Raw genomic sequence first — 12,207 nt, forward strand, 5'->3', positions numbered from 1 at the left:
CCTGGCAAGTCTACGGACTACCAGGCAAAAAATAATAAAAAAAAAAAAAAAAGAATAAATAAAATAAATAAAAAAATAAATAAATAAAAAAATAAATAAAAATAGAGGTAAGTGCATAGCACTTCCCTTCTCTCCACTTAACAGGAAAAATATATAAAAAAAAACAACATAAAGGTGAGTGCATAGCACTTCCCTTCTCTCCCAGCCTTCCACGCAAAAAAAAAAAGAAAAAGAAAATAGATAAATGAAATAAAATAAAATAAAATAAAATAAATAAATAAATAAAGCAAATAAGTAAATAAATGATTAAAATAAAAATAAAAACCTCCCTACCACCTCGGACCTCGGGAGAGCAAGAGAGGTGAGTGCACAGCACTTCCCTTCTCTCCCCAAGTCTACGGACTACCACATCAAAAAGAATAAAATCTATATAGGTATAAATAAAAAAAAAAACAATAAAATAAATAGAAAATAAAATAAAATAAATAAATAAAATAAAATTAACAAAAAATAAATAAAGTAAAAACCAAAAAACTCCTAATTCCCCCGTCAATAAAAGTGACTGAGTCTGGCAATCAACAATAAATAATAAAAATAAATCAATACCAACCTGACTGATCCTGACAACTCCAAAGACCACCACCCCACCTGTGAAGCACGGGAGGTGAGTGTGCAGCACCTCCCTACCCTTCCCAGTCTCCCAGTTTGACTTTGACCAACAATCTGACTCATTCTGGCAACTCCAACTGTACAGACCACCACCAGTACTCCAGTACTCCCCACCCTGGCAACTGATCCTGGCAAGGTGAGTGCGTAGCACTTCCCGTGACTCATCCTGGCAACTCTAAAGACCCACCATACTGACTGACCCTGGGAAGCACGGGAGGTGAGTGTGCAGCACCTCCCTACCCTTCCCAGTCTCCCATCAATCTGACTCATCCTACCAACTCCAAAGAGTAACTCCAACTGTACAGACCACCACCACCACCACCCCTCTGATCTTGGCAAGGTGAGTGCGTAGCACTTCCCTTGTCTGACCCTGACTGACTGACCCTGGCAGCTCAAAAAAACAAACAACCTGCCTGATTTACAGATATGTAATCACCAAACTGACTGGCCCTGGGGAGCATGTGAGGTGAGTGTGCAGCACCTCCCTACACTTCCCAGTCTCCCAGTTTGACCTTACTCATCCTGGCAACTTCTAAGAGCAACTCTCTGACACTGTGACTCTGATCCCTACATCCCTACATCTTACCCTGTCCAGGGTAGGTGAGTGCGTAGCACTTCCCTACCACCAGCCTGACTGACCCTGGCAACTCTAAAAACAACCATCCTGACTGACTTACAAATCTTACTCTAATCTGACAACAGACCACCAAATTGACTGACCGTGGGGAGCATGGGAGGTGAGTGTGCAGCACCTCCCTACCCTTCCCAGTCTCCCAGTTTGACTTCCACCACCAATGTGACTCATCCTACCAGCTCCAAATCTACCACCACCACCACCCCTCTGATCTTGGCAAGGTGAGTGCGTAGCACTTCCCTGGGCTTGACTGACTGACCCTGGCAACTCCAAAAATAACCAGCCTGACAGATGTTACAAATGTAACCTGGGGAGCATGTGTGCAGCACCTCCCTACCATTCCCAGTCTTCCACCAACTTGACTTGAATTATGACTGGGGAGCAGGGGAGGTGAGTGTGCAGCACCTCCCTACCCCTTCCCAGTCTTCCACCAACTTGACTTGAATTATGACTGGGGAGCAGGGGAGGTGAGTGTGCAGCACCTCCTACTTTCTCCACTCTGTCTACCCTACCACCTACCAACTCAGACCATCAAACTGACTGTCTTAGAACAAGAAGAGGAAGCAACGCCATCAGAGGAAGAAGAAGCAGCAGCAGCAGCAGCAGCAGCAGCAGCAGCATTACCGCCATCAGAGGAAGAAATCAAGAAAAAGAAGCAGAGAAAAAGAACTACCACCACTGCTCTCAGAGGAAGAAGCAGCAGCGTCACCGCCATCAAATCTCCGTTGGCGCCAGGCAAACTTCGACCTGTGATAGGCTGTGTTTAGAGAGGGGAAAAAAAAGTTGCTTGAAAGGAAACTACGCTAACTCAGTTAGGGGACTGACTATGAAAGTGCCAGGCAAGGCTGTTGCTTCAGACATCCACACTTCAACTTCAACAATGCATGCGAGAATGTTGCTGTATTATTTCTCCTATTCCTTTTTTTTTTCTTCTCCTGCAGAAGACTGTCTTATTACTACGTAATTTTTTTTTCTCATAATTTATTCAATGTTATTTTATTTTTTTCAGTATTTCCACCTTTTCTAAATCCATCCACCATTTAAATTAAATAAATTTGATAAATTTATGTCCACTTGAACCTTGGACAACTGATTACAAAAGAATTACATGAATATTTGACTTTTTTTTCTGTAGTCTTAAAACGCCACATCTCAAACACATGAGGCGCGGGTTGCGTTTGAGTGTACTGTAATATACCAATATAATACATGAATTTTTAATACTTTAATCACAATTTATATCTTTTCATACTAAGCAGTATGGCAACTTACTTCTTCTTCCTCATGACACTGGTCATGTCATGTACACTTCCATGTAGCCAACAATTCTGGGTAACCTTTGAAAAATATCATGCATCCTGGTGTGCACCATGCAACCAGGCTGACTTAACCTACGCCTCTGTAACCTAAGCTGGACACTTGAACAACTATAAATGCATTTTCTCTATCTTAGCTCCTGCAGGGCCGAGGTGGACAGGTGTTTGTCCAGGATGCCTCGTGTTACTTCTCACCGCGTGTTTTATCTGTTGGAGATTATTACACTAAATATGCTGCTGCTCCTGCTGCTGCTGCTGCTGCTGCTGCTGGTGCTGTTGCTGTCGCTGATCTTGCTGCTGTTGTTGGTATTGCTGCTTTTCCTTCCTTCCACAACAACAACAACAACAAGAGGAGCAACTACTACGGTTACTACTACTACTACTACTACTACTACTACTACTACTACTACTACTACTACTACTACTACTACTACTACTACTACTGCTCCTGCTGCTGCTGCTGCTGCTGCTGGTATAGCTGCTGCTGCTGCTGGTGCTGGTGCTGCTGCTGCTGTTGCTGCTGCTGCTGCTGTTGTTGCTCCTGCTGCTGCTGCTGCAACTGCTGCTACTGGTGCTTAACTTCACAAAAATCATCACTGTCGTTTTTGCCGTCGTGCGTGCGGTGCCTCTAATCGTCGTCGTCCTCGTTCTCATCGTCGTCGTCGTAACAGTAGCATCGCCTGTCAGAGTAAAAAGACAGGCTAAAAGAATACCAGAGGTCACAGAGAACTGGAACGGGAAAAGCACCACATTAATTGTTACCTGTGGAGAACAAAACAAAATATACTGGATACATGACAGAACAACAGCATTTCTTTAATTAACGTGTGTGTGTGTGTGTGTGTGTGTGTGTGTACAGCGAGTGAGAGTTACATAAAGTTACATAGAAATACAGGCCACAACAAACCTTACGGTTCTCACGAGATGATCTGTCCTAGGGCTACTAAGGTGATAGTAGAAGAAAAGGACAGCAAAGCAGAAGGCTCTCTCCTCACCCTCCACTCCCTCCGTCATAAGCCGTACAGGAAACATATCTGAAGTAAATACCTTACTGGGTTAGAGAAGAAAAACCCGAAGGAAAATTTATAGGAAAGAATGAAAATAGATGAAATGAGGTGCCCTCATTTCCTGGAGGCAAGGAGTTTTAGTCTGTAACAAACAAACACTGTTAACTGCGGATTTGAGGTAAAATATTTATCAAGACGGCGTTTCAAATTTTCTACGGTATTGCAAAAAAAAAAAAAAACCCTGCCAGAAATTAAACACATGTATGGCGCTCCCTTTGACTGCGGTTCAAGCTGGTGGCGGCGACGTGCTGGTGGTGGTGGTGGTGGTGGTGGTGGTGGTGGTTGGGGGGGGGCGATGGTTGTGGCTGGGAAGTTAACCAATTTAATTTCGTGTTCATTTCTATATATAATTAGTTTTTTTTTTTTTTTTCTCTCTCTCTCTCTCTCTCTCTCTCTCTCTCTCTCTCTCTCTCTCTCTCTCTCTCTCTCTCTCTCTCTCTCTCTCTCTCTCTCTCTCTCTCTCTCGGGAGTTCCTTGATGAATTGCCATGTTCTCATGACTCTCTACCGCTATTTATTGGTCTTTCATCTTTTTATATCCTGCATGAGTCTGCTCCCGGGAATTAGGTATGGTAGTTGTACGGTGATAAATAATATTTCAGTGAGACCTTTGCAATATCTTCCTTTATTTATGAAAGCTTTCGTTACTGTGAAGTGTGGCTCGAATATTATTATTGTTTTTTTATGTAAATATTTTTCGTTGTATTTGTCCAGCACATTTTTGTTATGCGCGAAGAAAGTAAGTGATCATTTAAATCCCGAACTTTAATTTCATTTGCATAAAGAAGTTTAAATTAGAGAGTGAAATGAAGAAGGACTCCTTAACGTGTGGGAAGTGCCTGCCAACCTACTATGGAAGGTGTGCTGCGAAAATCATGATTGTATAGGAGCGTGATGTAACCTGTTCACACTGATACCACTTACAGACAAGCCTTCAAGTACCTTGGTATTACGTAGTTGTGGTTTAAATAATGTTTTGACTTGTTTAGGTAATCATCAGACAGAGAGAGAGAGAGAGAGAGAGAGAGAGAGAGAGAGAGAGAGAGAGAGAGAGAGAGAGACCGGACAGGTAGGCAGGAAGACAGACGGTCAAACAAACAGGCAGGGAGGCAAGCAAGCAAGCAAGCAAGCAAGGAGGCAGACAGACTAACGGACGGGGAAAGAGGTGGGTGGACATACAAAAAAGAAAGAAAGAAAGCAGGCAGACAGACAGGGTGACAGGGAAATAGTCAGCCTAACTTGAAGAGGATAGGCAGGCAAAGAAGCAGGCAGACAGGCAGGCAGGCAAAAATAGAAGGCAAGCAAGCAGACACAGAAACAGACAAATAGACAGAGGGACAGATGGATGTGCGGGCAGACACAGACATGGACAAAGTAGTTTTAAATAGCGGCAGAAACTAGTATATTTCATTCTAAAGAATATATTTGCACAATTTTTTTTTTTGTAAAGCACTTTAATAAATAGTTTACCGTGCCCTGCAGCGACTACTTAACCAAAAATCCAGCTGAATTAGTCATTGGGATATTAATACAGCATAATGTTTGCATAATATAAACGTATGCCTCTTCCGTTACTCGTATATTCCTTCGTGATAACAATTACTGTAAGCGAAGAAAATGCATACATAGTGACCTAACTATATTTTTTCTCTAATTGCCTCGTACTTACGGTATGCCATTTTTCAGGCACAATACGTAGTTGTCATTGATTTCCTAAAACTACTAAATATACTCGTAAATATTGTTCCACTCGCAATGTTACACCAGACACACACACACACACACACACACACACACACACACACACACACACACACACACACACACACACACACACACACACACACACACACACACACACACACACACACACACACACACACACACACACACACACACACACACACACACACACACACACACACACACACACACACACACACAACATTAATACAAATAGATGTGCTGAAAGAAAGCAACAGAGATTGGGATGCTCTTTCTTACAGAACATTATAGTGAAGATGTGAGGCAGAGATAAACAGACAGACGCAGACAGACAGATTGATTTAAAACACTTAGTAACATGTACTTGTTCTAAGCAATTCTAAGTGACCATTACTTTCCCGTTCATTCCCATTCATTGAAGCATTTCAGTGTTGAGACGCAAAGGTAGTGTAAGTGTTGAGGCAGCGGTGGTAGTGGCCCCTTCACCTCGCAGCGAGGCAGGAAGGGGAGGCGAGGGACACCAGCAGTGACTGGCCTGAAGGCGCCTTGCGTCCCGCCTCCTCTGTGCGACACTCTCCCTAGATTGCCTTCATCCGTCAATCGCAACATGACTTGTGCTCCTCCTCTTCAGTCTCACTTAACTACCACCTTCATATTCTAGACACACTTTACTTTCCCTCCTGGCTTCAGCTCAAGGTTTTCCAAGGTCAGTTGAATTGCTTGTGTTCTCGGACTGATGCTAACGGCGCTAATCCGCGCATGGCTTAGCAGTGGACTGTCGGCTTTTCTCTCATCCTGGTACACGCGGCGATGGTACCAAGGGAATCATTGTCTTGGCGGAGTGTTAGGGAGGGTGAGGCGAGGCATGGCAGGGTATCTTTTGACTGGAAACCTTAAGTAAGGTAATCTAAGCGAAGTCGAACTGGAAGGTTTGCAATAAAATTAGTGTTGCTGCTCAAGCTGAAGGAGGATTGTTAGGATGTTACTTCTTAGAAAATAGCCTTACTTAGTGAAATATAGTAAAGATGGGTAAAAGAGAGAAGGTGAATTCTACTTGAGAGCGAGATATGGTTTGAGAGAGAGAGAGAGAGAGAGAGAGAGAGAGAGAGAGAGAGAGAGAGAGAGAGAGAGAGAGAGAGAGAGAGAGAGAGAGAGAGAGAGAGATTCCTTACAGTGAAAGCTTTAAATTCAGTGAAATAGTATCATTATTCTTTATTGACACTGCAGACGCTAGAAAAAAAATGAGTCACAACCCAGAAGACATGATATAGAAAAGTAGATTCAACTGTTTCCATATTTTCTCTTGAATATAAAGAACAGATAATAGATTGACAATAACGAAACGATTTACTCGTAAGAGGCTTTGCTTGGGATGAGAGGAGGTTAGGGAGTCCTGTTCTGGAGTGAAGCCGTAAACACTGGTGATGTAGAACTGAAATAAGAATTTGTCTCATCGTTGTCTCGTCAACAGCATTCAGCAACGTTCCTTTATAAACTTAATAAAATCCCACTCTTGTTTTAATGCTAAGTAGGATAAACAGAAGCATAAAGTAGAACCGTGCATCTAAATATTTCAAATAAAAGTGTAGTCTCATACATATTAGTCTAAGTGGACCCAAGTTGAAAGTAACTGATCTGTATGACTGTATAAAGAACTTTTCAGCCAATGAATGTACAGTATCTCCGAAAACTATCTTTAAAGTGTGGCGCGAACTGTGGCATAATGAACAATACAAAACCCGCTGCCTGATCAAGTGTCGGTAAGGTTAGTGTGCAGGGCTACCAATTGTCACTGGCGTCATCACCAAACGTGTCAAATATTATCGTCCATTGTGTCAGAATGTAGAGCTCTTTAAAATAAAGATAATTTGGTAGCTACTGTACAATATCCACTTGGAGAGAGAAAGGGACAGATACCGTCAAAACATCCATCCCACCACACTCTCAGCTCCGGTTAATGCTCTGTCACCTCGAGCAGCAGCCACGCAGATTTACAGATTGCTGGAAAAAAAAAAAAGGTAATTGTGGTAGCTATACCTTTGTTGTTCCTTCTATAGTGCACAGCCGCGTGTAGTGACTGTAGTCTCCTGAGTGCCCTAAAGAGGATCCTAGCTATAAATAATTTGGTAAATCTGACGGACACTGTCAAGAAGCTTTTCTCGGATACTGTGTGTTTGTGTGTGTATGTGTGTGTGTGTGTGTGTGTGTGTGTATCTGTCTGTTTGTGCGTGTGTGTGTGTGTTTGTGTGTGTGTGTTTGTCTGTGTGTGTGTGTGTGTGTGTGTGTGTGTGTGTGTGTGTGTGTGTGTGTGTGTGTGTGTGTGTGTGTGTGTGTATCTGTCTGTCGGTGAGTCATTCCACGTGCTGGTGGCACCTTCATTAACAACCAAAGGCTCATTGACATAAAATATTATTGCAGAGAAGCAGATCAACATAAAAATGCTCGCACAGTCTGATGGGGCCGAGTCTTACGACCACAGAATACCTCGAACCTGCTATTCTTTATATTGTTAGTTCTGGAGAGAGAGAGAGAGAGAGAGAGAGAGAGAGAGAGAGAGAGAGAGAGAGAGAGAGAGAGAGAGAGAGAGAGAGAGAGAGAGAGAGAAAGTGTAAATGAAAGTATATTTGTATAAAAAGTTGATAAGCGGCCTAAATACTCCAAGGGCTCGCGAGTCTCAAGGGTGAGTAGCGAATAAAAAGACCCCTCACCTGGGTGTTCATTAGCATGCCTTCATCAGACGTGTGATTACTCGTGTGTTCAGACGACGGGAGATTGAATTACACGTCGTTAATGCTTTTAATGAGGATATGTATTTATATATTTGTTTATTAGCTGGTCATCTCCAGCCTAACATCTGGAGCTTCATTACATTATGTTCCAGGGAAAATATGAGTAAATCGTGTGAGTCTTGCCGTGGTAGGAAAGACGACCTCCTGCGGGACCTTATCAAAAGAGCGTCTGACACTGGTTTGGTAAGCGACGGGACAAAAAAAAAAAAAAAAAAAGTAGGATGCGTTTGGTAATGCGTATATAGGAATAATATTGCCAGCGAAACACTACCTTGGCTTTGCAGTGAGGCTTTTGTATTCAGATGACCGCATGAACTGAAATATGTAGACACAATATACGCAGGTCCTGTGAAAGGTATCACACTAAATGTATTGCTTCATCCAGACGAGTTAGCAGCACAAGCATGAAGGAGGGTGGATCTCACAGGTGTTTGCTTTTGTTGAGATCCTTACCAAGAAGCGGTGACATCCAGAACCAACAGCAACTACGATATCTGTGTGGTCTTTGGAGCCTTTGTTGTTGTTGTTGTTGTTTTGTTGTGTAAGAGGTTATAGGGAACATCCTGTGTCCTCACAGTAACCACACGAAAAGGCATGTATCTTACTAGGAGTGGTCAGAGAGTTGTTGTTGTTGTTGTTGTTGTTGTTATCAGAACCACAAACGGAGGAAGGTGGTTGTGTTGTATTACTGAGCAACAATAAAGAAAGAAGAATAGATGAGTCAGGCCACCTTGGCAGAGATACTCAAAAGGGACTTTCATGTTTTTTGCCGTGAATACTTTTTATGGCTAGACTGAAGTGGTACTTATTATTTTCTAAGTATATCCTTGCTGTTGTTTTTAGGTTTGTACCGCTGAATGTTGGGAAGCTTTGCATTTAATATTTTTGCTTCTTTTTATTTTCTTATTTGATCTTGTTATATATGTAATTGTGCTTGTTCGTTTTATTTTGTTGCAACTGTTGTGCATATTTAACATTCTCAGCGTTTCAAGTGTGTTCTGTTTTCAGTGTTGTTTTTCATGTATCCATGTGTTCTTGCTTGAAGGAATTTGACACGTTTTATTTATGACATTTCTTCAGTATTTATTCTTTCCTTTTTTGTTCATGTGTATGTTGTAACTCATGCAGTAAAGGATTTGTGGTGGTTCTGTTCGTGATGCTTCATTTTTAGCTCTTTTTAGAATAGTCAAGCTGCATCACTTTCTTATGTGGATGTTTTGATATTTTCAGGAAAGGATGGCAGGTGGTGCCGCGGTGAACACTGCCAACACGTGCAGGAGGAAAGTGAGTACCTGCTTCATTACATTATGTGCACTCTGTTTGGAACTCGCTGTTAAACTTTTTTTTTTCCATGTCAACCGAAACCTGTCACTGTTGTCTGCCTTTCTCCTGTCTGCTTCCCACGAATCTATGAAGGAAAGAAAGGATGTGCTTCCATGGTATCGTGTCAGTAGTATTATCCATTGAGGGATTAGTTTAAACCTTTTTTCCAAAGCGTTGTTTTTGTCTCTCATTTTTCTGCCTTCCCAGGGTATATATATGAAAGAAGAAAGAATGTAAATTTAGTCTATAATGTTCATTGCAACATCTTACAGGTAAAAAGTCCTTTGAGGATTAACCGAATCTTTTTCAAAACTAAAAAGTCCTTTGAGGATTAACCGAATCTTTTTCAAAACTATAATTTTTGTATTTCAGTCTTCGTGTGCTTATTTTAGTGTATGCATAGAGAAAAGAAGGACACGAAATCATATATTTTCTCTAATGGTGTCATCTTTTTGTTATAAATATTTACTTGGAGATTCAGTTGAAACCTAACAATTAGCTATCATTTTTGCGTTCATATATTTTTTCGTATATATCTTTTGTATGTACGAATATGTGAGTGAAGAAAGGAAAGATGCAATTACAAAAAAACTTTCCACAATAAGAGGAAGATTCACTTGAGGACTTTTTAGGTAACAAATATCAGATCTTCTAATTTATCCGTTTATTTATCCTTTACTGTGTTTTACCGTTATGTAGATTAATAATATTTTGCATGTTATGATAAAGTGTCCTTGGAAACTATTACTGTAACACATTTCATTTAGTGTGGATTTGATTTCCACGTAAAAAAAAAAAAAGGATAAATAAATAAATAAAATGAAAATAGAATAAAAAGAATCTTTCCTTCTATGGAGAAAACATATTTACATTTTCTTTGTTGAATGGGGAGTTTTCAGAACTAGTGGTTGTCACCAGGTGGCAGCACAGACACAAACTCTTCTCTCACATACAGGCAATATCAGATATACCTACAGTGTTATTCTATTTATATGAAGATGCAAAGGGCTTATATAATATATTTTTTTACGTAATCCCTTCTAAGTGGTAACACAAGTAAAATGAAACTCTTTTCATGAACAAATGTGTATAAGTTGATTTTCTAGTGAATCGGCATTTACATTTATTTGGTCATCTTAAGATTTCCAAATGAATACACTCTTGATTGGAAACGTCTTAATCTAGACGACAGTAAACATAAAGGCAACATGTCTGTGACAGTCAAAAGTCCAAATTACATAGATCTCCTTCCTAGTTTATGGAAACGGCAATTTTAATAAAAAAATGGCAACTCGAGTGTCCTGGCGATAGTAATGCTGTATCTCTAACCAAAACAAACACCTGACTCGGCCGCGCTGGTTGAACTTAAGAAACACGTTGTTGGACAAGAAGTTGAATGTTTCTGCGGTGCCCATCTCCACTACGCCCTAAGCAATGGATTACGGCAGCTGGACACTACAGCAGCAGCAGGATCGCCTGAGAGATGTTTGTTTTGGTTCTCGATTACTTTGCCTTGTCGCTCGCTTCGTGAGAGTGATGCTAAAATACCCAGAAAAAAGAAAAAAAAAAAAAAAAACTAGAGCCATATATCACGATGTTACTGAGTAGGTTGTGTCATACTATATAGTACAGTGTGATTTTTTTTACTTTTTTCATTGTCCAAATCAATAATTTTTATACTTGTAATATGCTTTATTTAGAAAATGTTAGCAGTTTACTCGATAATCACAAAAAAAAAAAAAAAAATAATTTGACCACATTCTCTCAATATTATCCATACCGGATATTGAAAAGTCTATACGTCATTTCAATAGTATCATGATGATCAATGTTCTATGCATCTTTACGCACCTGGGATTTACTACAACAATATTCTAGCTCTCTTTCCTACAGTTAGATGAGCAGCAACGACATCTAGTGATTTAGTTCCGAAAATTCCCCATTGGTATTGATATTATTTTTAACTCTGATTTCCCGGGAAGCGTTACCACCTTGATATTTGTGACCTAACCTAAGGTAACTTTTTAGCGTCATAACCTTTGTTGCAGCTTTATTCAAGTAAAATCAAGGAGAGGAAAGCTTGTATTGTTCTGTGAAGTGTTGTTATTTGTCTGTGTGTGTGTGTTGATTGTCACCTTGAAAAGTCAAGGTGACGTGGGCCTTGATGACTAGAGCCGGCCCACACTATTTGTCTCCCTTTTTTTAGAGGCTCGTCGTTGTAGATTTCTGAAAATATTAGTTTCATCACTTTTTTTATTTTCCTTGTCATCGAATGAAAGAAAATTTATGATTTTTTTTTATCATTTCGTAACGTATTGAATATCTTTGGAGGGATTATTCCCCTAGCAGAGCGAGTTGGTTCTATTTTTGTTACCGTACATCTGTACACCCCACCGCTCCCGCCTGGCCCTGGAGGGTACAACGATGATTTGGCCAGGAGCACCTTTTGGTGTCCATCGCATATAAAAGTTTCGATTTCAGTTTCGGAAACACTTCTTGGTTGTTAACTTTTGAAGGCGTATCTTTCTTATTTTATGTAATTTCTTCGTCAGACTCACCTTTTTTGCTGTATTTTGCATATTTCGATTTATCGACATGTGGGCGAAGGTTTCTGCCTCGCAACTCTTGCAACTATCGCCTCATCACTACAGATCGAGCTGGAGTGCGCAAAATGCGCGAATTATT

At 40.7% G+C, this 12,207-nt stretch overlaps 1 protein-coding gene across 7 annotated transcripts in view; it reads left to right on the forward strand.

The window, feature by feature from the left end:
* LOC135098821 (circumsporozoite protein-like) overlaps positions 1-12,207 on the forward strand; it is a 132,522-nt gene that overhangs the window by 71,111 nt on the left and 49,204 nt on the right. For 6 of the 7 annotated variants that reach the window (XM_064001217.1, XM_064001211.1, XM_064001216.1 and 3 more), the window contains one exon: positions 9,430-9,483. The exons of the other annotated variant lie outside the window; for it this stretch is intronic. In XM_064001217.1, the coding sequence (XP_063857287.1) occupies positions 9,430-9,483 (54 nt within the window). The remainder of the gene's footprint in view (positions 1-9,429; positions 9,484-12,207) is intronic. 7 annotated transcript variants of the gene reach the window in all.

Source organism: Scylla paramamosain, unplaced genomic scaffold (genome assembly GCF_035594125.1).
Source record: "Scylla paramamosain isolate STU-SP2022 unplaced genomic scaffold, ASM3559412v1 Contig84, whole genome shotgun sequence".
Classification (NCBI taxonomy): domain Eukaryota; kingdom Metazoa; phylum Arthropoda; class Malacostraca; order Decapoda; family Portunidae; genus Scylla; species Scylla paramamosain.